At 42.1% G+C, this 26,795-nt stretch overlaps 2 protein-coding genes across 5 annotated transcripts in view; one reads left to right on the forward strand and one right to left on the reverse strand.

Annotated features, from left to right (window-relative positions):
* The window catches only part of KDM1A (lysine demethylase 1A), a 63,193-nt gene extending 49,615 nt beyond the window's left edge, over positions 1-13,578 (reverse strand). For 2 of the 4 annotated variants that reach the window (XR_014238569.1, XM_082372693.1), the window contains exons 1-2: positions 13,062-13,578; positions 5,173-5,338 (exon numbers count right to left, since the gene is read on the reverse strand). Coding sequence is in view for 3 of the 4 variants with exons in the window: in XM_082372693.1 (XP_082228819.1) it covers positions 5,173-5,338; positions 13,062-13,415 (520 nt within the window). In the remaining variant the exon portion in view is untranslated. The remainder of the gene's footprint in view (positions 1-5,172; positions 5,339-13,061) is intronic. The other 2 variants (XM_082372691.1, XM_082372692.1) reach the window with 2 other exon arrangements.
* A 2,609-nt stretch (positions 13,579-16,187) lies between these two features.
* On the forward strand, positions 16,188-19,746 carry TEX46 (testis expressed 46). The gene is made up of 2 exons (XM_082372904.1): positions 16,188-18,055; positions 19,542-19,746. Exons 1-2 carry the CDS (start codon positions 17,864-17,866, stop codon positions 19,737-19,739), a joined length of 390 nt encoding a protein of 129 aa, XP_082229030.1. The 5' UTR covers positions 16,188-17,863; the 3' UTR covers positions 19,740-19,746.
* Positions 19,747-26,795: the final 7,049 nt, after the last annotated feature.

Below are 26,795 nucleotides of genomic sequence, written 5' to 3' on the forward strand. Positions count from 1 at the left end.
AATAAATTTATTTTTTTTTTAAAAAAAGCAAGAAAATTAATCCTAGGTCTGTTTTTTAAATGTATACATCATACTTCATATGATGAGAAAATCAAATGATTTCAGGCACTTAGTTGACACTAGCAGGCCAAAATGGCAACATAAACAACTCTTCAGGGATCAATTTCCTAGCAACTTCTACTAAACCTACAAAAGAGGGTCTCCTGCTGGGTATGGGGGCTGTGCACTTGTAGGCATGGAGAGAGAAAAGGCTGGGATGTGCCACTTGAGAGTACTTACAGCCTGATAAACGAAAGTATTCACCTGAACTCTGACCATAACTATCCACGCTGCCAAATCCAGCACTTTTACTGACTGCAATCAGTATGACTGCCTCATAGGAGAGATGATCAGGGTACTTTATAAACAAAGAAATATGAAAATATAAGGACCACTGTACAAATATTGGGACCAACCACTCATTTTTTTCTTTTAAAGTAAGGTCCATCTTCAGCTCTCCTCTGGTCAAATTCTATTACACTGAGTTCTAAAGGATAGTCCAAAAGATTCTGCCTTTTAGATTTTTGCTACAGCAAATAAAGCAACTCATCAAGTTTTAGGTCAATCTCTTGTCAACAGTATTTATGATCAAATTTCACTGAATTTTAAGCTAAATTCTTCTACCCATACACGTACATTTTGTATATTTTATATAAATTTAGTATTTTTACTAAGTCAGGTTGCATCTCCTTTTGTGTAATTTTTTAAAATACTTTCAATCTACAGCATGACTATTACATGAACAAGGCCTCCAAATTATTAAAACCACACAGAATTTTTTGTCATAGCAATCTCTCACATCTCATTGTTTTGTAATTTGTTTAAAAGCCTACATCTCTTTCAAACACATACACCAAACACATCCAAAATTACCATGCGCAACAGAGAAGAGAGCAAATACTTTCCTTTGTTTATATTCTCACTAGAATCCTTATTTTAAACAAGGAGATAAAGTGATTCTTCCCACAGTCATTCAATAAAATGGAATATAATAAAGTCGTCACCAACCAGCTAACAATATCTAACAAAATTGATTTGAAGAGTTAATCAATGGTTAATGGAAGCCTTTGAGTTTCATTAGAGTATTAGCACAGCACTGAGCCTGGAAAAATGGTACGCATACAGACACATGCACATACATACATATATTTCAACCATACTTCTGATGTCTCTATTGAGAAATCCATTAACGTGAAGACGTCTTAAGAAAGGCATCTTAAAAACCCATTTCAAATTTCATTTTATTTATTTTAGAGTAAGTTTCCATACAAATCTTAAGCTATACACAACTAAGCTATTTCTAACCCCAAATGTTAGAGTTCCTAAACAGGAATCCCAAACCAGAGTTCCTAAACAGTAATCCAATACAAAATTTAAATCCAGGAACTACCAGTGAGATTTTTCTGCAAAATTTCAACTGCTGAAAGGCAGTGAAGGGAAAAAAACTATGTTTTGTATGAAAATAAAAAAGCGAAGTGCTAGCAAATTAGTTAACTTAGTAAAACCTCACTGAGGAATAATCTAAGGTATACAGGGTAACAACTGAGTCAAGAAGGGAAGAAAGCTTTGCTCCAATAGAAAGCTACTTTAACAGAGCGGCAATTATTCTAAACCAGTATGTAAACTCCAACCGAGATTTTACTCTATTTTATAGACGCTCCACTATTATGTGACACCACTAATAACCAAACACTCAATTCCAAAGACAACCTGTTCAGGCTCAGCTGCCACTTTTATCTTGATAGAAAAGGTACCGGAAAACCAAATAAAACCATCGTTTGTTAAAACAAATATATTCAGAAGTGTATAGTAAATATAAAAATATAAAAATGGAAATGTTTAAGAAAACAAATTAGGTGAATTTTAAGCATAAGCAGCAATATTTAGTATGAAAAATACATTTACCCATGTGACTACCACAGAACTAAATGCCACATTGTTATAATTAAAAACTGACAAATCTACAAACAGTGTTTTAACCCAGAACAGAGAACTTTTTCCCAATTAAATAAATCCAAACAGAAAAAAACCCAAACCTCCTTTTTTTTTGGCCACGCCGTGCAGGCTTGCAGGATCTTAGTTCCCAGACCAGGGATCGAACCCGGGCCCAGGCAGTGAAAGCGCCGAGTCCTAACCACTGGACCACCAGGGAATTCCTGAAACCCAAACCTCGTTTCCCAAAAAATTCAACTTTGATATTGAGAACATTTTTCCATTGATCAAAATCCAGTAAACTCAATTACCAAAATAGCCTAAATCATCTCTCCAATCCCAGTCTCTTTACTCCTTTACTTTGCCCTTATAGAGCACATAGACTGATTTTTCCAAAACACGTATTTTGGTACAGCACCTTCACTCAAAAAACCTCAGTGTTACCCATGACCAGATCCTCCCAGTGCTTAAAGGACATCAAGTTCAAATTCCTTAGCCTGGTAACCAAGGCTCCAACCTTCGTTTCTGGCCTCCTCTTAGAACTCTCCTAGAGGAATCTTCTCCAGTCAAATCATTTTACCCACTGACTTCAGAATACCTCGTGCTTTCATAATTAACAAAATATTTTATTCTTCTTAAGATTAACACTGTGGAAAGCAAAGCAAAATTTTCTAAACATGTTTAAAAGCCGGTAAGAATGAAATGTATTCAAACCTTATATATTTTAAGAGAGTAAGTTAATGTCTAGTTATCACCTAAAATAACTGAAAAGATTTGGTAAAGAACCAGACCCACATCTTCTCTCAAGATTTTAAGATACGCATATGGCAAAAGGCTTCCATTCAATTTTTGAATGAAAACTTAAGTGAAAAAACTAGTTCGGATAAGACAAGAGATTTTGGAAACCCTGGACAGTTTCTACATACTTGAACTTCCCTGATAATATTTATTCACCATGAGGACCCAAACTATTTCTAAATTCTGCAGGCCAGTAAGCTACCACTACTTTTCCAGGGTAAGTATTCCCTAATTCACCCTACAAATGTTTAAAAAAATGTTTTTGAGTTGTTTTAGAGGAAAAATAACTTTATTTTCATAATCACAAATAATTGGTAAGTTTTGGCTGTTATCAGCACACCTCTGAGCACTGAAGATATCCTAAACTTAAGAAACAAAACTTTAATTTTCTCCAGAATATTAAATAGTTTAAAACTTAAACTAAACCACTGGATTAAAATTAATTAGAACATAATGGCATAAAGACAGTTCCCCAGATCCTAAATCCCTTTGCTAAGATATTTACTTTTGGGGACTTCCCTGGTGGCGCAGTGGATAAGACTCCATGCTCCCAATGCAGGAGGCCCGGGTTTGATTCCTGGTCAGGGAACTAGATCCCACATGCATGCCACAACTAAGGACCCTGCGAGCTGCAACTAAGGAGCCTGCCTGCCACAACTAAGACCCAGCACAACCAAATAAATAAATAAGTAAATAATAATTTTAAAAAAGATATTTACTCTTTGTAGGAACAATATCTGACATTTATGGAAGAAGGAAAACAAAATAAAAAGCCTCTTTCACAAAAAAGAAAACACCAAGACTTGGTTTAAAATTTTCAGAGGACAAAGTGTATATCAACTTGATACCTTATGGTAAATCAGTTTCTTACTGGAGACACTGACAACTACACAAAAAAGAGGGTGAGGCAGTATCTGAGATATCAGATCATCTACTGAATAATAGAGTCCTTAAACTAAGAGATCAGCAGCCTCTGGAGCTATATAACAGCTATCAAAAGGATTATCCCCATGTATCTCATTAGCAAATCTACAGCAAAGGTAGAAAAAAAGAAAGGCAAGAATCAAAGTAGAATATAGAAGAAAGGAGTAGAGAGTCAAGGGAAGAGTTGGGAGTAAGGACAGAAAGAAGGGGAGAGAGCTAAATGTAAAAGACTAGGAAAAGGAGGAAAAAAAATCAACAAAAAGAGAGGAGGTGTTGTTGAGGTACGTTTGCCTCAGGGACATTACTCCCAAAGGTAATATACCACTCCCAGTAAGTAACTGTCCGATAAGTTATTTTAAGAAAATTTTAGGAAAACCATTCTTAGGAAATCTGATTCCTGAGAAGATTTAAACCCAGAATCTATCTTTTTCTAAATGCTCTCAAACTGTATTCTTTTATTATATTTTATTACAATTACTGTAAATTATAAATTTTTATTTTTGAGTTTTAGCCAGAATCTGTTTGATAAGTTCTAAATCTAAGTTTAAATTAACACCTGATTTGTAATGCTCTCTAAAAGAATTGGTGAGGTGAATGGGCCTGGAGCTACTGGAAATACAGAAAGTATTTTAAGGAGAAGAACTTAGTAAAAATTCAAACTCTTCGAAGAAGAGTTAAAGAGTAGCCATTAATGGCAGAAGATATGAAATATTAATTAAGATTCTACTTTTGTTTGGTCTCTCCAAAACAAAAGGGTATTCCTAATTGGTCTGGGTATCCTCAGTAGGACTCACTGAGGGGATGTTAGTGAGAATTCTTTTAAGATGTTTGAACCTCTGAAAACAGTACTATAGGCTCCAATAATCTTTCAATGTCATAGGTAAGATTGTGTGACCTTAGAATCTCTTCATAGCCTTTTCTTATACCATTCTTTTGACTGGAGGGCTCAATAACTAAACAATAACAGGCACTTAAGTCTTTTCTTTTTGACTTCAGAATGTATTTTTATCTTTGTTCACCAGGAAAAGACCCTTTTCAAAACTGATCCACACCACGAAGGTTTTATCTGAAAGTATCTAACCATGAAGTAAATGGCATAATTTAGCCAGAATAATTTCTGAATCATTCTATCTCTAAATTCTGAATCAGAGTTATCACTGAAAGGTTTGGTTCTTCGGGTTTGGCTTTCTGTGCATTTTCTCCAACTTTCCAGCTGCCTTACACAGCCATTATCCTTCTACCCTCATTCTTTACTTTCCTCCTATATGTACAGACACACACAAAAAGAATGTCAGTACCACTATGTATATATGCATGTATATTTATGTGTGTATACATGTACATGTGCACACACAAAAATACGCATGGCCAATATAAGAGTATAAACCAAAGACATAAAGAACATTGCAGAATAGGAATAAATTCATTTATTCTTATTTCTAAGATAAAACAAAACTGTGGTTAGTTACTACAACTCACCAGATGGTTCCTCAGGCTCACTTTCATTTTCTTCCTCAGGTGGGGCTTGAGGGGGTGGTGGGGGAAGCTTCTTTTCCTTCTCTGCTTTAGCATTTCTCTCTTCTTCTGAATAATACTCGTCTTCTGAGAGGTTGGCCAAACTTTCATCCATCTCTCTGTACTCTACCTATATGGAGATTATACCAGGGAAAGCTAAATACAATGGACATCTAAAGTCAGAAGCTCAGTCTGGAACCATCAGTAAATATGAATTGTTTTCTAACTTCAATTTTTAAGGAAAATAAGCGAATAACAAGGAACAAGCTAGCTCATAATAGGTAACCATTAAAAACAAAATCTCTCATGAAATAATCTTGTGTCAGTTCAGATTTAGCCCAAACTGTAACTTTTACATCATAGTATTGAAATTCAAATCAATGACTCTGAGGCTCTCTACAAATAAAAATTGTGTGTTTGTGTGTACATCTATATGTATATATATATATCACGTTCACATACTGGAAGTTTCAACAAAAGACTAAACTAGCCCTCAGTCAGACAAAAATACAGTTAGCTAGAATAACAAGTCTGTCTAATGCCAATCTGTACTTCTAACTACTATTCCACAGGTAAATAGCAAAAGAATTCTAGAAACCAAATTGAGGAGTCGGGAGGGTGGGCAGGGAATAAAAGTTGCAAATGGCAATAGTCAAACTGAAACAATAAAAACGTACATTTGCTTAAAACAAAAACAAGAACAAAACACTGGTGACCTAAGAGAGTTGAATGACGAGAGCAAAGAATCCTTATTACAACAAATTAAGGAATAAGTCATGTGGAAATGGAGACTACAAGCCTTACTACTAATTCACACAGGTTACAAAGGGGAAAACCAGGTAATAAGTAGAAAGAGGAAGCAGTCTTAATGAATGTTTTATTGGGGGGTAAAGCAACTTAGGATAGGGAAGATTATTATGGACCTCTTTGTTAAAATGTGTATTACAAATAGTCATCAACCTTGGAACACTGTCAAATCATCATTTTGACCCCCACCCTAACAAGGAAGCCCCAGAAACAACAGCTCTCTATTCTGGATTCAATGAAAAGATAAAATGAATAAAATAAAAAGTATTTATTGGAGGTGGAGACAGGGCAAAGACAACATGGCTTCCAAATATAATATATTAGATTTCTGAAATGCATCGTCCTGTGGATTACAGTGAATGTAATCTATTTTAACTTTCGAAATATCTTTGAAATCGCTCCAGATGGCTGGCTGCTATTATCTGTCTTCTTTTTTTTTTTAATGACATGACCACAGGATTTGGGTGGTGGGGGAGTAGGTAGCTAGGGGAGTTAAGAGTTTTACTGAAAACAGGGATTGGGTTAGAAAATGGAAATAATTATGGATAAATTGAATAGCTTTGACCTGTGCTCTAAGAATTTTATTTAACACATGAATAACTGTATTTATCTATCAAATACTGAACTGAGAACATGGCACAATGGAGAAAATGATTATGAATGAGTATCTCTGCCCTTAATAAGCTGAAACTCTAGTTGCAAACAAAAAAACCTGATCAGGTAAACATCTCAGAGACTTTACAATAAAATCTCCCAAAAATGCAGATAACAAACTTTATCCTACTTGACTGAGATTAAACTGTTAGGAACAGACCTCAGGATAATGGGTAAAGCAGCAAGGAGGGAAAAAAGTTTCAAAGAGGGAGCTGGGTTAGAAAATGTAATACATGTTTACAGTATGCAGCTTCCTTTCACCTTTTACCCCTCAACAGTGCTTGATCTCTCCCTGTCCCAAAGATTCAGCCCTTTAATCCCCTGCCCATCAATCCTACCCATTCAATCAATAATCACTTAACAAGTGCCTACTGTGGAACTGGGCAATGTGCAAATTCTGAGACAAACACAAACAATAATATGCGATCCTCTCTACTGAAGTAGTTCAGCTTTTGCCTAAGACACCATGCCCTTTGAAGGAAAAATGAATTCAAGATTAAAGTTAGGGAAGCACTGCATTCTTTATAGGCCCCCTCTAGGAGCGTCATAATACATGTTAAAAGTACTGAGAAGTTTCACAGCAAAAACAATCTTTTTTAATATTTTTTAATCCAATGTTTTGATGTAATAACTACTAACAAGGAATACACTTGGAAGAGGCTGGTCTAGAGCTCTTAGCTTTCAAGAAAAAAAGGAGATCAGCAAAATACCTAGAGATAGGAGTAAGAATATCTAAAGTAGTATTTAACAACAACAGAAAAAGAACTGTGTTCCACAGAACCCTTGGATTTTTTTGGGATTTCATTTATTAATTTTAAAATGTATTTTTAACATGAGTACTCGTATGTGTTAAACCAAACCATAACCCTTTAGAGATCACCAACACATGAAGTTGTACTACTTAGGTAACTCAATTTTGGGTAGACTGAAGAATAAAATTTCTTCTGCCATCTCTGTTCAACTGAGAGAGTGTCCTGAGATGGAAAGACAAGCTAAAAACAAGGAAACAACCTTCTGCACTACCACTACTTGTCAATCAGTACAATACTTCATAAACAAAATACAGAAATTATTGAGGCTGCAACTATTATGCTTAACCTCCACTCTCAAATTTGGCTCTACCAAAATAGCCTCATTGTCTCAAAGACTGACAACTAAAATAAATGTTATAAATTTAAACTTGATATAAAACAGGCAAGTAGTATTTTATTTTGGGATTATGCATAAAATTATATTTTGTAAAAATGGATTTCTCCACTTATGAAAAAGTTTAAAAACCATCTGAAAGAATCATACAAACTATAAAAAATAAAAGTTATTCCCCTGAGAAAAAGAATGGATGCTATGAACATAAAGGAGTGGGAATCTTTTATCCCTAACTAAAATCCTCTGAGACTTCAGAGGTGCTACAACTACTTATAACCAAGTACAAAAAGGTGTCCCAACAGGCAGATGAGTCAGTAGGGTACTTGTTCTCACCTGTACACCCGTGACTCTCAAATTTATATCTCTAGTCTCTCCTATCTCTTCCACACCCTTGCTACAGTGATTCATTCACTTCCCAACCACCTTAAAGCTCCAGTCTTTTAACAGTTCTTCCTTGTAATTCACCTAGGGCACAACTGCCAGATTAATTTTCCAAATACACTGTACGTATTTCCAAATACATTCATTTTCCAAATGAATGCCAAAACTGTCAAACCAGCATATAAACTCTCTAGCTCTAACTAGTCAAATTTACCTCTAATCATTTTCTAACACACTAGTCAAAATCATCCCTAAACTCCCTAAAAGCTACTCCCACCTTTTCTGTAAATCCAATGCCTAAAATTCAAGGCCCACCTCCTCTGCAAATTACTCCCTAAGTCTTCCAAACTTACAAATATATCTTTCCCTTCTCTAAATTCTCATAGCACTTATACTTCATAATCTAGTGCAATGCTATCTGACAGAATTTTCTGTGATAATGGAAATGTTCTCTATCTGTGCTTCCAATAAGGTAGCACTAGCCACCCGTGGCTATTGAGCACTTACCATGTGGCTATTTAGGATTAAATTAAAATTAAAAATTCAGTTCCCTCAATCTACTAGCCACATGGTAAGTGCTCAATAGCCATAGGTGGCTAGTGGCTACCATCCAGGACAGCACATATCTAGGATTTGGCTCTCTACAACCTAGATACAACTCTACAACACTACTGATCCCTCCAACTTATCTTGCTCCTAGAAGAACCTCATTTCCAATTAAATTCATTTGCCCATTGTTCCCAACATTCAGTTGTCCACTCTGGACTCCCTGTTGCTTCTCAAACCACTTTCTATTATATTCCAAGCATTTTTCACTTTCTTTTCTTCCCTAGTAGTACTTAATCACTGGGTACCTACTTACTTATGCCAGACACTGCAATAAGCATTTTATTTACATTATATCTAAACCTAATAATGTTACAAGGTAGGATTTATTTTTCTGAGGAAATGGAATCACAGGAGGATGAGTTAACGCCAGAAGTCCATCCTTTTCCAGAACACTTTAAAAAATTCTGTCCTTTTTCAAGGCCCAGCTCAAGACTGCCATTCCTTAAGCTGTGTGGTGTTCCCAAAGTCTCAGCCCAATTTAACAATTTCAAACCTTAAATAGTTTGCCATAATGTTAGCATAGACATTCAGAGGTGAATTTATTCTGAAACTAATGAAACTTAAGCCTCAGGGACCCTCAATTGCATGGACTCCTTCCAATACCCTGAACCTAATTTTGATTACATAATTATATATATTTACTTATTTATATAATTATATACATGTTTATGCATATATAAATTGTTTTTAAAAGAGGGTCCCCCCCAGGGACTTCCCTGGCAGTCCAGTGGTTAAGACTTATTGCTTCCACTGCAGGGGGCATGGGTTCAATCCCTGGTCGGGGAACTAAGATACCATATGCTGCACAGTGTGGCCAAAAAAAAAAAAAAAAGTGTCCCCCCCCCCCCAAAATGAATAAGCTCCCAGGCTATAAAATATAGATATATCCCCTGCATAAACTCTTGAGGCAAGGCCTTGAAGCAAGGTCTATCTACAGCGGACTCAGCTTCCATTTTACTCCTTTATGGATACTCTATCCCTTGAGGTCTGTTTCCTCTGGTTCCCAAGACTAGCTATGAATACGTAGGTCAGCTTCCCCAGTTCTTTACTTCCTAGTTGCTCACCAAATAAACACATAACCCATTTTTCTTTTGAGAGTTTCAGAGCTAATCACAAAGGAAAATTAAACACAGGAGAATTACAAAGAAATCTTATAGCAAGCCCCAAATTAATCGAGATTCAACACAATCCCAATCAGAATTTCAGCTGCCTTTTTGCAAAAACTGATAAACTGATCCTAAAATTTATATGGAAATGCAAGAGATACAGAATAGCCAAAACAATCTTGAAAAAGAAAAAAGCTGGAGAACTCACACTTCCCAATTTCAAAACATATTGCCAAGCTACAGTAATCAGGACAGTGTGGTACTGGCATAAGAACAGAAATATAGATCAATGGGATAGAATTGAGAGTGGAAAAATAAACCCTTACATTTATGGTCAATCAACAAGGGTGTCAATCATTCAAAGGGGAGAGAATAGTCTTCAACAAATTGTGTTGGGACAAGCGGATACACACATGCAAAAGAATGCCACGTACAAAAATTAACTCCAAAATGATCATAGACCTAAATGCAAGAGCTAAAACTATAAAACTCCTAGAAGAAAACATAGGAGTACATCTTTATGACACTGGATTAGGTAATGGTTTCTTAGATGGAACACTAGAAGCAAAAGGGACAAAAGAAAAAATAAACTGGAAATCAAAATTTAAAACTTTTGTAATCACCGTATATATAGAACTCTAACTACTCAACAATAAAAAGACAACACAATTTAAAGATAAGCCAAGGATATGAATAGACATTTCACCAAAAAAGATATACAAATGGCCAATAAGGACAAGAGAAGATACTCAATTCAACATCTTTAGCCTACATATTAAAACCACAATGAGATACCACTTCACACCCACTAGGATGGCTATAATAAAAAGACATTATCAAGTGTCAATAAGATTGGAGAAATCAGAACTCTCAAATATTGCTGGTGGGAATGTAAAATGATGTGGCTGCTATGGAAAACTGTTTGGCAGCTCCTCTATAAGTTAAACAGAGATACCATACCACCCAGCAATTCCACTCCTAGGTATCATACCTAAGAGAACCAAAAACATGTTCACACAAAAAACTGTACACAAATGTTCACAGCAGCATTATTCACAATAGCCAAAAAGTGGAGATGTCTATAAAATGATGAATGGATAAACAAAATGTGGTATATTTGTACACTGGGATATTAGTTGGCCAGTGAGCTATCAAGTACTGAATGGAAGTACTACAACATGGATGAACCCTGACAACATGCTAAAGCCAGACACAAAAGGCCACATAGTATATGGTTCCATTTACATAAAATGTCCAAAAAAGGCAAATCCACAGTGACAGAAAGATTAGTGAATGCCAGGGGCTGGAGCCAAGGACGAATGGAGAGTGCCTGCTAATGGTATAGGTGTCTTTTGGGGGTGATGAAAATATCCTACAATTGACTGTAGGATATTGTGCTGGTTGTACAACTTTGTGAATATGCTAATAATCACTGAATTACATACTCAAAAATGGTAAATTTTATGGTATGTGAATTATCTCAATAAACCTGTTTTTAAAAAAAATATATGAGGGACTTCCCTGGTGGCACAGTGGTTAAGACTCCGTGCTCCCAATGCAGGGGACCTGGGTTGGATCCCTGCTCAGGGAATTAGATCCCACATGCATGCCGCAACTAAGAGTTTGCATGCCACAACTAAGGAGCCTGTGTGCTGCAACTAAGCAGCTGGCGAGCCACAACTAAGGAGCCCGTGTGCAGCAACTAAGAGACCCAGCAGGCAGGTATGCATGCATAAATAAATAACAGACGCCTCGTTCTCTTAAAAAAAAAAACAAAAAACTGACCATCTGGTTTCTGGCCAAATTTTCTATTGAAATAGTCAAATCAAAACCCAACTGGGCTTCTGCCCTCTATTTCATTTCAGAGAGTTGGGAGTTGCCAACCTATGCGTTGGTTAACCCCCCCGCCCGCCACAGATTTCCCTGCTTTATACTTGGAGCAGAGTACTCTTGGAGAGAGATCTCTCAAAACTGGGCAATTCAATCTGAGGGCTCTCAATCTGGGCAACACTCAAGAAGCTCCTCATACACACTGACTTGGTATATCCACTTAAATTATATAGAGATAGAAAACTTGTAATATGCATAAATTACATAATTTAAAATATTTAGTTACTTAAAATTATATGTACATATACTTCCAGCTTTTTCAACTGTACAATGAAATCTCCAGAAAAGGGCCAAGTCTAAAGTCTGTGCCCTAGTACTGCCCCAGTGCCCTGCTCACTGTTGGTGTCACATGTGGTCCTTTGTTTCAGAGGCTGATGACACCTTATCACATTGTAAGTGTAGGGCTTACATTCCAGTTCCACCACTTACTTAGCTTTGCGACTCTGGGCAAGTTGCTTAAACTGTGTGCCTCAGCTTACTCATTCCTGAAATGGGGCTAGCAAAACCTGCCAGTTGGTGTTTAGCAAAAATAAAAAGTTGGTGATGCTCTGAACACAGCATCTGGCACCCAGAGATGTGAGTCTGTATATACTGTCCTGTGACAAAGCCTTTTCTTGCCGTATATTTACACCTTGACTAATTGATATTAACCCTCTTAATCAGCTTCCTCATTTGTAAAACTCTACATCAAAAGATCGTTGACAAGATAAAAGGACAAAGAGTAAAACTCTCTAGCACACAGCAAAGGGCTCCAAAAAAAAAAAAAGTTCCTTTTTTTCGGTCTTCAAGGCTAAGGCAATTTCTTTAGCATCACCCTACAGCTTCAACGTGCTCCCGGCCGAAACACATAAATATTGCTGAGCAGCTTCCAGACACATCTGTGGACAAACAAATGATATATGTCTCCAGCAAGGCCAACCATAACTCCACGTCAGGGAGCCATTTTTCCCAGTCAAGAAAATGAAAAGGTGTACGAGATGTAAATGAGTAAAATACCCCTCCCCGAGATCCCCCTTTCCCAGGACGGCCCGGTCACGGCATGAAGACGCATTCACCACAGGCAAAGACCTTCCCTTCTCCCACCTCACCCAGCCAGCTAGTGGGGAGGTGGGTGGAGGTCGGTGACTGGGGAGGTCGGGGGGGCAGGGGGCTCAAGGTCCAAGACCGGGGCTCGCGGGGGTGGGGGGTAATGCGGGCTGGACAACCTCGGGGAAGCTTGGCACCGGGATTTGCAGTTCGAGGGCGGGGGTCGGGCCTCACCTTCGCTCGCTTGCGCCGACTGGTCCGTCGCCCCTCCGGAGTCTCTGCGATTCCCGTTTCCATGGGGGTCGCAGACCCAGGCACGACGGTAGGCCCAGCTTGAGGCCCGGCGGACCCCGGCGGCTCAGTCAGGCCCCCGGGGGGCGAGGCCCGCGGGGGCTCCTTCTTGCGGGGAGTGCGCTCCCCGGCCGCCCCCGGCCCGGCTTCGGCAGGGCCGGACAGGCCCGCGGGCGGCGCGGCCACCTCAGAGCCGTTCTCCGAGCCGCCCGCTGCCCCGGCACCGGCCTCCGACCCGGCCGCCGCCGCCGCCGCCGCCGCCGCCGCCGCGGCTGCTGCCTTCTTCCCAGACAACATCTCGGGCCGCCTGGCTGCGGACGGCCGTAAGGGCCGCTCGGTCTGTCGGTCCGTGAGTCCGGAGTCGCCTCGCTTCACTTCACACAGTCCGCGCGCTGCCAACCGCCGCCGCGTGTGCACGCGCTAAGCGCGCTCCGCGCGCTCCCGCCGCGCCCGAACAATAAAGCCGGAGACGCCCACGGCCCCGCCCTCCCCGCTGCCATAGAGCGGCGTCCTCGAGGCTAGAGCGGCGCCATGGCAAATTGCACGAAGCTTTCCTAGAGCGTCTCCTTAGCCTTCGGGGTCGGTCCCAGCACGGTCCCCATTCTAGGACTTCTGGGCCAGACTGTACCTCCGAGAGCAACCATTTCCTCCAGGGACTTGCGTGTATTCATAAATTCATTCGTTCATTCACGCATTCATTCATTCACTCATTCATTCATTCACCTACTCATTCGTCAGTTCAACCAATATTTATTAATGCTTACTACGTGACAAGGGTTTAATTATGAAGTTCTTGCTCTCAAAGAGTTTACAGGGGAAAACACTGATATGTAACTGGTAGATCATCGTATTTACTATTCATAATTGTCCTGCTTCGACTGGGGAAATCTTGGAGAGCAAATGAGTTTCGAGGTAATAAAATGGACAAAAGTTAGGAAATCCAGATGTGAGTCCAAACGGGATTGCCATCGCCTCCGGGGCTTTGTTCATGCTCTGCCTTCTGTCTGGACCCCCTCCCCATTTGCACTTCCTCACTCGCACCTCCTCCCACTCCTATGCTCCCATCCCCACATACATGACAGCTTTCCACTCCAGGTTAATTCTTTCTAATGTCGCTGATGGTGGTGGCGGTTCATTCTTTTAATACCTCCAGGAATCCTTCACTGACCCAACACTGGAACAGGCCTTGTGTTCTTCAAGCTTATTTCCTCTAGGACACAGAGCTGTAATCGCTTTTTTACAAGTTTGTGTCTTCAAAGTATAATTCTCAAAAAATACTTCCATTTATACGTGAAGTTCAAGAACTGGTAAAACCAATTTCTAGTGATAGAATCCAATCAGTGGTTGCCTGGGATGAGGGTGGGGGTTGACTTCAAAAGAGCTGGAAAGGACTTGCTGGGGGTGATGGAAATGTTTTCTATCTTGACTGGGGCGTGTATACATTAGCCAATACTCATTGAACTACACACGTAAAATAGGTGTATTTTATTTTATGTCGATTTTACATCAAAGAAGTTGATTTTTTTTTTTTTTTAACTAAGCTAACAGAAAAAAAGAGACAATTAAGTTCAGGAAAACTAAAAGCTATGCCAGAAAGAAAGTGTAATCATAATACAGCACACAGTTCAGCTGTGAACTACACTGACATGTCTATAATAACATAAGCAATGAATATTGTTTTAACCAAAGGGTTAGAATTATATGGGGAGAATGGAGGAAAGAGAAAGTTTGTGGAGGAGAGGCGTGAGAGGGATTTACAGAAGAGGGGACAAAGTGGGAATGGAAGCGGTTCTTCATCGGAGCTAAATACCCAGATTCCATCATGAAAAGATAGTATATAATTTCAAAACTGAGAAATTCAGAAATAACAGTATAAGCATACTACTCAGATATATCAAGATAAATACCAGGAGAAATAGCTGAAAGAGTTGAAATTGGTTGTTTGAGTTGTAGAATGTGAGGGTAGGAAGGGATGAGATAAGAGATGGAAACTTGTTTGTTTTAAACCCTGTAGTTCTAGCTGACTGGCTTGCATGCTTAGTAGTTTGATAAAATTTAAAATTAGATTTAAAAAATATGCATATCCTTATTTTTTTTTAAATAGAGACTGAATTTTTTTTTTTAAACAATCACTTTTGTTATTTATTTATTTATTCATTTATTTATGGCTGTATTGGGTCTTTGTTTCTGTGTGAGGGCTTTCTCTAGTTGCGGCAAGCGGGGGCCACTCCTCATCGCGGTGCGCGGGGTGCGCGGGCCTTTCACTACTGCGGCCTCTCCTGTTGCGGAGCACAGGCTCCAGACTCGCAGGCTCAGTAATTGTGGCTCACGGGCCTAGTTCCTCCGCGGCATGTGGGATCTTCCCAGACCAGGGCTCGAACCCGCGTTCCCTGCACTAGCAGGCAGACTCTCAACCACTGCGCCACCAGGGAAGCCCTATGCATACCCTTTGACCCAGCAATTCCACTTTCAGGAAAACATTCTAGTGAAAAGTTTAAGTATGTGTACAAAGATTTAACTTTAAAGTGTTGGGCTTCCCTGGTGGTGCAGTGGTTAAGAATCCGCCTGCCAATGCAGGGGACATGGGTTCAAGCCCTGGTGTGGAAAGATCCCACATGCCGCAGAGCAACTAAGCCCGTGTGCCACAACTACCGAGCTTGTGCTCTAGAACTCGCGAGCCACAACTACTGAGCCCATGTGCCACAACTACTGAAGCCTGCACGCCTAGAGCCTGTGCTCTGCAACAAGAGAAGCCACCTTAAGGAGAGGCCTGTGCACCGCAACGAAGAGTAGCCTCCTCCGCTCGCTACCACTAAAAAGAAAGACCTCATGCAGCGACGAAGACCCAAGGCAGCCAAAAATAAATAAATAAATAGATAAATAAATTTATTTTTTATAAAAGTATTTATCTCAGGTTCCTAAGGCCCAACAAGTGGCAACTAATTGAATATATTAGAATAACATAATCATTAAAATTTACATTTGAACATAAAGAACTCCCATACAAAATAGTGAGCACATGTCAAAGATTTATTTAATTCATTCTTTGTTTTTTTAAACTTTAAAAAAAAATTAATTTATTTATTTTTGGCTGTGTTGAGTGTTGTTGCTGCACACGGGCTTTCTCTAGTTGCAGCGCAAGGGCTACTCTTCATTGCGGTGGCCTCTCTTGTTGCGGAGCACGGGCTCTAGGCACCCGGGCTTCAGCAGTTGTGGCACGTGGGCTCAGTAGTTGTGGCTTGTGAGCTCTAGAGAGCAGGCTCAGTAGTTGTGGCGCACGGGTTTAGTTGCTCCACGACATGTGGGATCTTCCCAGACCAGGGCTCAAACCCGTGTCCCCTGCATTGGCAGGTGGATTCTTAACTACTGCACCACCAAGGAAGTCCTTTAACTCGTTCTTGAGAGAACAGCAGGATGATAAAGATGGTTCAAAGGAAACTATGAGAAACTGATAATATAGTCACTGGTCAGTGGAACACAGAATGCTGGAATAAGACTGCAAAGTTGAATAAGACAAAAAATAATGTCCTACAAGGCCATAAAACCGTAAACTTTGAGGTTTTCTTTTCTGTCAGACAGAATTCATTTGCATCTATTTGCAAACAAAAATCATTTGCAACTTATCCATTTTTTTCCCAGAAATAACTAATTCATTAAAAAATTTTAATTTAATTCATTTTAAATTAATTTTTTAAATTGTAGTAAAATACATATAGCATAAAATTTACCATCTTAACCATTTTTAAGTGTACAGTTCACTAGTGTTAAGTCCGTTCACATGGTTCTGCAAACAATCTCAAGAACTCTTTTCATCTTGTAAAACTCTATACCCACTAGACGACAACTCATCATTCGCCTCTGCTCCAAGCCCCTGCCAACCACCATTCTACTTTCTGTCTCTACAAATCTGGCCACACTAGATAGCTTATATAAGTGAATCAAATAGCTTTTGCTTTTTGCTTATTTCACTTGGCATAATGTCGTCAAAGTTCATCCATGTTGTAACGTGTCAGAATGTCCTTCCTTTTTAAGGCTAATCCCACTGTATGTATATACAACATTTTGCTTATCCATTTATCTGTTGATGGATTTTGGGGTTGCTTCCACCTTTTGGCTATTGTGAATAATACTGCTATGAACGTGGGTGTACAAATATCTCTTCAAGACACTGCTTTCAATTTTGGGGATATACCCAAGTGAAATTGGTGGAGCAACTTTTCCATCTGACTTTACAGAGTCAGGACCCTAATCAGTATTAAATATTAAACTCAATAAAATTTCCTTCCCCTAAAGCATCAGGTGACAAACAAGTGGGCCAGTTAGACAATATCCTAATATGACTGTGAACGAGCTTGCAGAAATCTTTTTGCCTTATTTCCAAGTTTTGGATAATTTTTCTTTGCTGTCTCCCTCTCTACAAGGGTTGAGGCTCTGTACTGCTGGCCATTTTATCCCCCGCGACTAGGCCCAGAAGTACTGTTGAATGACTGAGGTATCATGAAAGCCTACATCACTTGGCTGTTGTGAGGATGTCATGAGATGATGCTTGTGAACTGCCTGTCAAAGTCTGGCACATAGTGGCTGCTGAAGATCTAGGAGTAGTTAATATTATTGTTATGCGGCAGCTGGGGGTGGGGCCCGGTTATGACTCAGAGGAGGGGGCAGCCATGACTCCTGTCATGGAGGGCAACTGTCCTAGATAGGAGACAGGCAGGGCCTTGGGGCCTGGGTGCTTCCAAGCCATAATGCTGGGGGAGCTAATGTCTCTTTTTAGGAATCTCCACGGGACACTTGCTTCCTCAGGCACCATAGGAGTGTTGATGGCTTGGCTGATCAGCTATAAGCCAGCCTTGCTTGGGTTCCTATTCCTTCTGCTGTTGCTTAGCAACTGGCTGGTCAAGTATGAACTCAAGCTCACGCCCCCAGAGCCCCAGCAGGTGAGCAAGAGGGACCTTAGCTTCAGCTGAGGGTGATGGGATAGTCACAGCTAGATTGGGGGGTGGGAAGACAGGGAAGGTGTCAGGACAATGCGGCAAGACTAAGGAATCCGACTCTGGTCTAAGACCTTGCTCTGCAGTTCCCTCTTGGGTGATAGAGGACAAAGCACTTCCTTCACAAAGTTTCAGTTGTCTCAGCTGAAGAATAGGGCCCATCCCAGACTCTTCTACTTCATGTTTGATGACAACATGCTTTGACAACAGTAACAACTGCTTTAAAGTGGGAAAAATTAAAATGGATAAATTTAAAAACATGTATAACATAGATCAATCTCTAAAACTGAATAATGAAGACAGCAGAAATGTACCTAGATTATGACGTCTTTTATGTAAAGTTAAAAAACATGCAAAACAATATCCTGCCTTGTTTATGGATGCCTATGTATAGTGAAAGTACATTAAGGCAGGATTTCTCAGCCTCTGCACGATTGACATTTGGGGCTGGATAAGTCTTTGTGATGAGAGACTGTCCTGTGCAATGCTAGATTTTTGGCAGCATCTCTAGCCTCTACCCACAAGATGCCAATAGCACTCCTCACCCCTCTTGTGGCAACCAAAAATTTCTCCAGACATTGCCAAATGTCCCCAGGGGAGGGCAAAATCGCCTCCCACTGAGAACTGGTATAAAGTGGTATAAAGAAATGCAAGGAAAAAATAAATACCACATTCAGTATTGCAGTTGAGATAAGGTTCAGGGAGGAAGGGGAACAATCTAGGAGCAGAATACACAGAGGACTTCAGTTACCGTTGTGATATTTTAGGGATCATGGGTATTTGTTGTAATATTTACTTTTTTTGCATGTCTGAAATATTTAATTCTTAAATGGTTTTAAAGGCTAGGAATTTGTAGCTGAATCCTAAAAAAAAAAATTGTGTCCTTACCAACTGCATGCAGTGGTGGGGGAGGGAGCAGATAAAGATGACAGAGATAAGAGCATTTCATGAGACCACTGAGACTTGGAGATTTTATGAGGCCTGACTAAACTCTCAAAGAGGCATGTTGAGAAAAGCACAAGCTCTGGAGACACATACATCTGGGTTAAGGGTTTTAAGTCCTCGGTGGGTGCAGATTAGTGGGCCATTTCACTTATTCCTGTGAACCAAAGGCAGCTCTGGATCCTGGGAGTTTGGGGGCTTTCATGCAGGCTGGGTGAGGCTGAGAAAGGGACCTTCTCTCACTGGGCCCCATTCTCTCACCCACAGGATGTGGCAAAGAGGCTCTCCTTAGATGCTGGTCGTGAAATTGATTAAGATGATTGTAACTCAGCTGGCATGGGAAAGGATTATCACTATTAACCAACTTGTCCTCTTTTCGTGGTAATGGGGAGTTTAGGAAGAGAAGACAAAGACTTGCAAAGCCAAACCCAAGAGCAACTGCCTGAACACAAAAGAGGTGGAGAGGCTGCACACCTGCTTTGCCCTCCAGGACAAGATCCTTGAACGGCTTATGTTCAGTGAAATGAAGCTGAAGGTCTTAGAAAATCAGATGTTCATCGTATGGAATAGAATGAATCACCACAAGCGGTCAAGCCGACAGCAGACTTTTCCAGCAGGGAAACACAGAATGAGGAGACGGGAGTCTATGTTCTCCATCATCTCTGACTGCACTTCCAATTCCCCCTAACGAGGTCCCAGAGACTGCGGTGGGCTAGCCTCTTCTGTTGTTACCTTTCCTCAGTAAAGCCCAGTCAGAGACTATTGAATTTTCTTAGTAAATCACACTGGAGAGGAGGATTAGAGGCTGAAATTTGTTGCCTCTTGAAAAGAAGTTTGTACTCAACAGGTCAGCCGCATAGCACACTATGACACAACCTGATGGGAGCTCTTGAACCCAGCCCTTCCTCTCTTTCAGTTGGACCACCTTGACCCTGGTCCAGGGCCCTCTACCTATTCACCTTGAGTCTTTCAACAGCCTCCCCAGTGCTATCCCAGCCTCCAGTCTCCCCCTCCCCCTGCACTCAGAGGCCACAGCAAGCCCTGCCAAGCGCAGCTCTGAGCATGATCATTGCCTATTCTGGAGTCAACGCCTTGCTGTGATTGACAGAATAAAAGCCACACTCCTCACCATGGTGTTCAGGCCCCCCATGATCTGACCCCCTTCCCAACCTTTTCCCCCCATTATTCTCCCTCATATGCTTTTTACCCTATACCAGAGTATCCTAAACATCAGTCAGTAGTGTACCACCTTTGTGATTTTTGCCATAGCTGTGAACCACCTGAATGTGTAACTAAATATTGTCCCTTTAAATCAACTATATTTTCCTTAATAAATTTATCTGTAAAGGAAAATAATAATAAAAATAAATAATTTATCTGTAAATTAAAAAAAAGACCAGTATCATTGTTTGAAATAGAACCTAATGGTCAAAATAAAGACAGTGAAAACAAAACAATGTTGTGAAGTTCCAACCAGAGCTTGGTTGCCCATTTGAAGACCTGAATCTGTAAAATTTGGGTTAAAAAGGGAGATTAGTGAGTGTTAGCGTTTGCAAGATATGCCAGCACTCAGCTGAGACTTTCCTAAGGAGAATTGAGAAGGAAGTCTCTGCCTCGCTGTGGGATCCAGTGTGGCTTAATGCCTTATTGGTGTCTCACTTAAAATCATCTCTCTTAGCAAAAGTCTCCTGTGCTCTCATCAAATTAGGTGGTCAGCCATCCCCCAAATGCAGCCACATCTTTGCTCACATGGTTTCTTCCCCTGGAATCCCTAACCTTCCCCTTTCTGCTGTTAAAATTCTTTGCTTCTTCCAAAGCCACCACCTCCAGAAAGCTTCCCTCAGCCCAGCTCTAATGAGTCCCTTTCCTTAGTGGTCTCCCAGCATTTTATCTGTAATTCTACGATAGAATGTATGATGATCTGCTGGGATTTGGTTTGTAAATGTTTCTATACTCCCTCCCCACTCTCCAACTAGATTATAGAGTCTTTGAGGGCAAGCACAGCATCTTTTTTTTTTTAATAAATAAATTTATTTATTTTATTTATTTATTTTTGGCTGCGTTGGGTCTTTGTTGCTGCGCGCAGGCTTTCTCTAGTTGTGGTGAGCGGGGGCTGCTCTTTGTTGCAGTGCACGTGCTTCTCATTGCGGTGGCTTCTCTTGTTGTGCAGCACGGGCTCTACACGCATGGGCTTCATTAGTTGTGGCACACAGCCTCAGTAGCTGTGGCGCATGGGGTTAGTTGCTCCACGGCATGTGGGATCTTCCCAGACCAGGGCTCGAACTCGTGTCCCCTGCATTGGCAGGCGGATTCTTAACCACTGTGCCACCAGGGAAACCCAAGCACAGCATCTTGTTCATCTGTATATCCCCCTCATAGCACCTAACACAGTGGATCGTATACAGTCAGTGCTCAATAAATAACATCTATGACTGTCAATCACAGTCTTATATGTCCTGACATTTTCTCTGCCCTTTCATTTTATGATGATTTTTCTATATCCTATTTTGTTTAGAGCAGGATACCTGGAGCTAAACTCTCTGGCTTTAGATCCCAATTCTATCAACTCTTAGCTGTGTGATCTTGGATGATGAATAAGCTGAGTGCTGTACCTCAGTTTCCTCAACTATAAAATGGCCTTGGGGCTTCCCTGGTGGCGCAGTGGTTGAGAATCTGCCTGCCAATGCAGGGGACACGGGTTCGAGCCCTGGTCTGGGAAGATCCCACATGCCGCGGAGCAACTAGGCCCGTGAGCCACAACTACTGAGCCTGCGCGTCTGGAGCCTATGCTCCGCAACAAGAGAGGCCGCGATAATGAGAGGCCCGCGCACCGCGATGAAGAGTGGCCCCCACTTGCCGCAACTAGAGAAAGCCCTCGCACAGAAACGAAGACCCAACACAGCCATAAATAAATAAATTAATTAATTAATTTAAAAAAATGGCCTTATCAATTGCTGTGAGGATTCGATGAGTTACTACACTTCTTCAGGTCTTTGCTCAAATGATCCCTTCCTAGTGAGGACTCCTGTGACTGCCCTATCTAAAATCGCAACCCTCCCTTGTGTGTTGTATCTTCTACTTGCCCTCCAGGCCCACTCTCCATCCTTCTGCCTTTTCTGCCAGGGGGCCAACCTGCATCATCAGGTTCCTTTACCCTGTGGCTTCCAGTTGAGTTTGGCCGACAGGGATCCCTGGCAGAGGATGAGAGGGAAGGAGGAGGTTGGGATGCTTATTGCCTCTTGTGGGGTTGCCTTGGGCTGGTTGAAGGCTGGCTGGGTCATCACAGAGGAGGCTCTCGCTACAAGACCTTCTTCCAGTTCCCTTTTGGTCCCAGGGCAGTAGCATCCCCCCAGTTACCAGCCCAGGGGTACTGCACCACACTTGTGGGTTCCCTATAGCCTGCCCACACCTTTGTAAATAGTCCCTGTTACACAGCTTCATGGGCCATTGCTAATGGTCTTGCTGTATGGCCAGGCCTTTGGACCACCCAAAACGGGACCATTAGGAGAATGTCCATATGGTAACCCCTGCTGTGGAGATGGATACAACAATTCAGCCACAAACTCGATCTATATGTGACATATGAATGAGCCCACAGTAAGGCACTGCATCTTGAAGAGAGCATCTGGAATGAAAAAGCTGATTAAGACTATGTGGTCATCATATCCACTTTAGTGCACTAGATGCACGCCTGGACCTATCACAACAGTGAAACTACCACGGCGGTTTGAGGGAGTCCAGTGAGGACTCATTTGACCTGTGAAGTCACTGGTGTTCATGGAATGTTTATTACTCGCCAGGAACGTTGGCCTGCGGCTCAAGGTGGCTCAAAGTGGCACAATGACCTTTGGCTCTGACTAGTTCACAATTGCCATGGATTCTGACCACCATGAACATGGTTTAGGTACATGGGGTGACTGTTCTCTTCCACCAAGCAGGTAGAACCTAGACTCTTAAGGCTCTGATGAGCATCTTTTTCATGTGCTGGAATTCCCAGGTATGATATAATATGATGATGGAATTATCTTTACGGCACTGCCCTCCATCTGTCCACATGGAATTCGCTTGCTCTTCCACACTTGCCACCTGCAGGTGGTGGGTACAAATGAGCCTTGGTATGGTTGGCTCAAGGAGCAGTTACCTTAGCCACTCCCTCATCCTCTGTGGGCACCTAGGAGGGGAACAAGTCCCCCTGATGTGTCAGGCAGTATGGTGACTCCTGGGTTCCTATGGAGGTAAATGTTCTGAGAAAGGACAGATCAACTAGCTCATCCCAGGCACACGACAGATCCCAGCAAATCTAGCAAGAACATAGGCAAGCAATCTCAGGAAATAGACTGGGGTGGAGGGGTAAATAACCTCTCCCCTCTTCTTCCAGATCTGAACAGGCAATGCTAAACAGCCTCGAGCAGCTGCTCAGGCCAGGGCCTGTGGCATGAACCTGTCACAGTACTGAATATACCATTCCTACCCCCTTCCACCATGCCCACCTATGGGAGACCTTATTGGTATCTCACTCTCTGACAAAGGCAAGGACATTGCTCCCAGCTGCTGTGCCTTGGGCCTTCACAATCATGTTCTCATCCTCTTCATGGATAATGTTGAGGCCAGCTGGAAGAATATTGAGCAGTGCGCTTTGTAACCCCCAAACTGTTTTGTATTCTAAATATAGGTCCTTCCTTGCTTTCTCCTTGGACATAATGCCACCTGCATATCAACCTTCATAATAACCCAAGATCTGTGGGCAAGGCAACATTCCCAGCACCAGCCTCTGGTACCTTTGACAAGACACCCCTGGGTATTAAGTACATGGGTTTCCCTATTTTATGCAGATTTTCCTCCCCTAGATAGGTGGAACCATAGAAAGGAAATTACTATGGGGACAGCCAGGGTTCTCACTGTCAAGGTTATCATGAATCCTTAGCTCAGGATATAACCACATAGCTTTGGACTATTTGCTGGCCAACCAAGGGAGTAACCACACTCACTGGCCAATATCTCCTGCTGCTTCTGGGTTAACACCTTCAGACAAGTCAAGAAGCTCATGCAGCTACTGTAGGAGCAAGTCCAATGCCTCCAGACTACTCCTCCATCTGAACCTGGGGCTCTCTCCCCAGGCTTGGCACAGACTTCATGGCCAGATGGCTCAGGCCTCCACAATGGGCTTTGTACTATTACTCCAGGCCTCCCTCTAGCATTAATGTCTCCTCCAGCATTGCCAACACCATTGGAAGTGCCTTATAAGCTCAGGTGATTTTTCCCCTTGTTGATTTCTACGCCCGTTTGGCAGGCTTATGTTTCATGAGCCCCAGGTCAGGGGGTGGACCTTGGAAAAATGATTTGGACTTTACTGGAAGACCCTGGGGACTCACTCCAGGTTCCTAGCAGTGAGATAGCAGGTGGGCTCCAGAGGGGCCTCCCTTTCCAAAGCAGAAATGATTCCACATGGTCTCTACTTCCCCTGGGGTCTCCAGGGGCCCTCAGCACTGCAAACAATTCCCCTGGTACCTGAGCTCAGAACACGTCTTCTTTACTTGCAAGACTGACCTCACACTTGCCAAAAAAAAGTAGTGAAGGGGATGAGGGGTCCCTCTCCTGGAGCACATTCCAGGATGTTTCCAGCTATGCCCTGACCCCCATATCTCTCTCCACATGATGACAAGAGGTTGGACGGACAACCCAATGCCTCATTCAATGGCTGACCCTCTGCTTCCAAGTTTTTCCGGTAAAGCCCCATTTGCACCTGTGCTCCGTGACTTTGTGATATTCACCTTCACCCAGTACTCAGTACTTCACCCAGTACTCTCCTGGACCTCAGGGCTCAGTCCTCAGATCCCTTCTTTACCCCTTCTCACTCCCTTGGTAATGGCTTTAAATATCATCTACTGTTACATGTCAATGGTTTTCTAAATTGTGTCTTTGTTACAGACCTCTAAGTCCCAGACTCAAATGTGCAACTGCCTACTTTCACACCTTCACTCGGACATCTCAAAATCCATACAGTCAATCCTGAACTCTGTCCCTCTGCTCAAACCCCCTCCCACGTGCAGACTTCCCCATCTTATAGTAAAAGTCAATTCCCAGCTTCCAGTTGCTCAGGCCAAAAAGTTTGGAGCTGATCCCGACTCCTCTCTTCTTCTCTCATATCCAGCTCTAATTTATTGGCGAGTCCTATTGGCTCTTCCTTTGAAGCATATGCAGAGTCTGGATATTCTCCCTGCCTGGGTGCACCAGGCCACCACCATCTCTCAGCTGAACAAGGCCCTGGTCTCCCTGCCCCCACCCTTGCCCTCTAGTCTGCTCTCAACACTGAAGCCGGAACGCTCCTTTAAAAATGTGTCATGTCTGGGCTTCCCTGGTGGCACAGTGGTTGAGAATCTGCCTGCCGATGCAGGGGACACGGGTTCGAGCCCTGGTCCGGGAAGATCCCACATGCCACGGAGCAACTGGGCCCATGAGCCACAACTACTGAGCCTGCGCGTCTGGAGCCTGTGCTCCACAACAAGAGAGGCCGCGATAATGAGAGGCCCGCACACCGCAATGAAGAGTAGCCCCCACTTGCCGCAACTAGAGAAAGCCCTCGCACAGAAACAAAGACCCAACACAGCCAAAAATAAATAAATAAATTAAAAAAAAAAAAAAAAGAATATCCTAAAAAAAATGTGTCATGTCTTCCCTGGTGGTGCAGTGGTTAAGAATCTGCTTGCCAATGCAGGGGACACGGGTTTGATCCCTGGTCTGGGAAGATCCCACATGCCATGGAGCAACTAAGCCCGTGCACCACAACTACTGAGCCTGTGCTCTAGAGCCCACGAGCCACAACTACTGAGCCCGTGTGCCACAACTACTGAAGCCCACGTGCCCAGAGCCCATGCTCCACAACGAGAAGCCACCGCAATGAGAAGCCTGCACACCACAACGAAGAGTGGCCCCCGCTCGCTGCAACTAGAGAAAGCCCGTGCACAGCAACGAAGACCCAACGCAGTCAAAAATAAATAAATAAATAAATTTATTAAACAAAAAAAAAAAGTGTCAGGTCATGCCACTCTGCTCCAGACTCTGCAGCAGCTCCCACCTCACTGATAGTGAGAATCATAGTCCCTCCTGTGGCCTGGGATGTTCTCCAGACCTGGCTCCCCAGCTACCTTTCCCACTTCGCCTCTACTCTGCCCCTCACTTAATCTGCTCAGCCACTGGCCTCTTCACTTTTCCGTACACTCTCACCCTAAGGCCCTACCATGGACTCTCTTCCTCTGTTGTCCGTATACCTAACTCCCTTACTTCCCTGAGGTGATTTGCTAAACATTTCTTTCTCAAGGAGGCCATCCTGACCGCCCAGTTTAATACTATAATCTACCTCCCCTTACTTGGCTCTACTTATTTTTCCATAGCATGTATCGCTTTCTAATATACTATTTAATATGCTGCCCCTGCTAGAATAGGTGGAGAGGCAGGGGAGAGAGTAAAAGTAGAAAAAAAAGTGGGGAGAAGGAGAGATGGAGAAAAGGGAAGAGAGAAGGAGAGATCTGTGGGATTGTGAGGGGGAGCCCTCCAAGTCTAATGGTAATCAGAGTGGTTACTGTGTGCCCTTACTGTGTGCTTTAGGTGTCTTATCTCATGTAATCCTCACTCTCACCCCAAGGGGGTAGGTTCTATTTCATTACCCTATTTTACAGATCAGCACATTGAGGTCCAAGAGAAGCCAAGAAATCTGACCAAGGTCACATAAATAATAAGTGGTGGA

Source organism: Balaenoptera borealis (assembly GCF_965194805.1).
Source record: "Balaenoptera borealis genome assembly, chromosome: 1".
Classification (NCBI taxonomy): domain Eukaryota; kingdom Metazoa; phylum Chordata; class Mammalia; order Artiodactyla; family Balaenopteridae; genus Balaenoptera; species Balaenoptera borealis.

Bases quoted from the DNA above. Each gene is read 5' to 3' on its own strand.
- TEX46 (XM_082372904.1), top strand. From the start codon at position 17,864: ATGCTGGGGGAGCTAATGTCTCTTTTTAGGAATCTCCACGGGACACTT. The intron at 18,056-19,541 runs GTGAGCAAGAGG...TTTGCCCTCCAG, and splicing joins CGCCCCCAGAGCCCCAGCAG to GACAAGATCCTTGAACGGCT.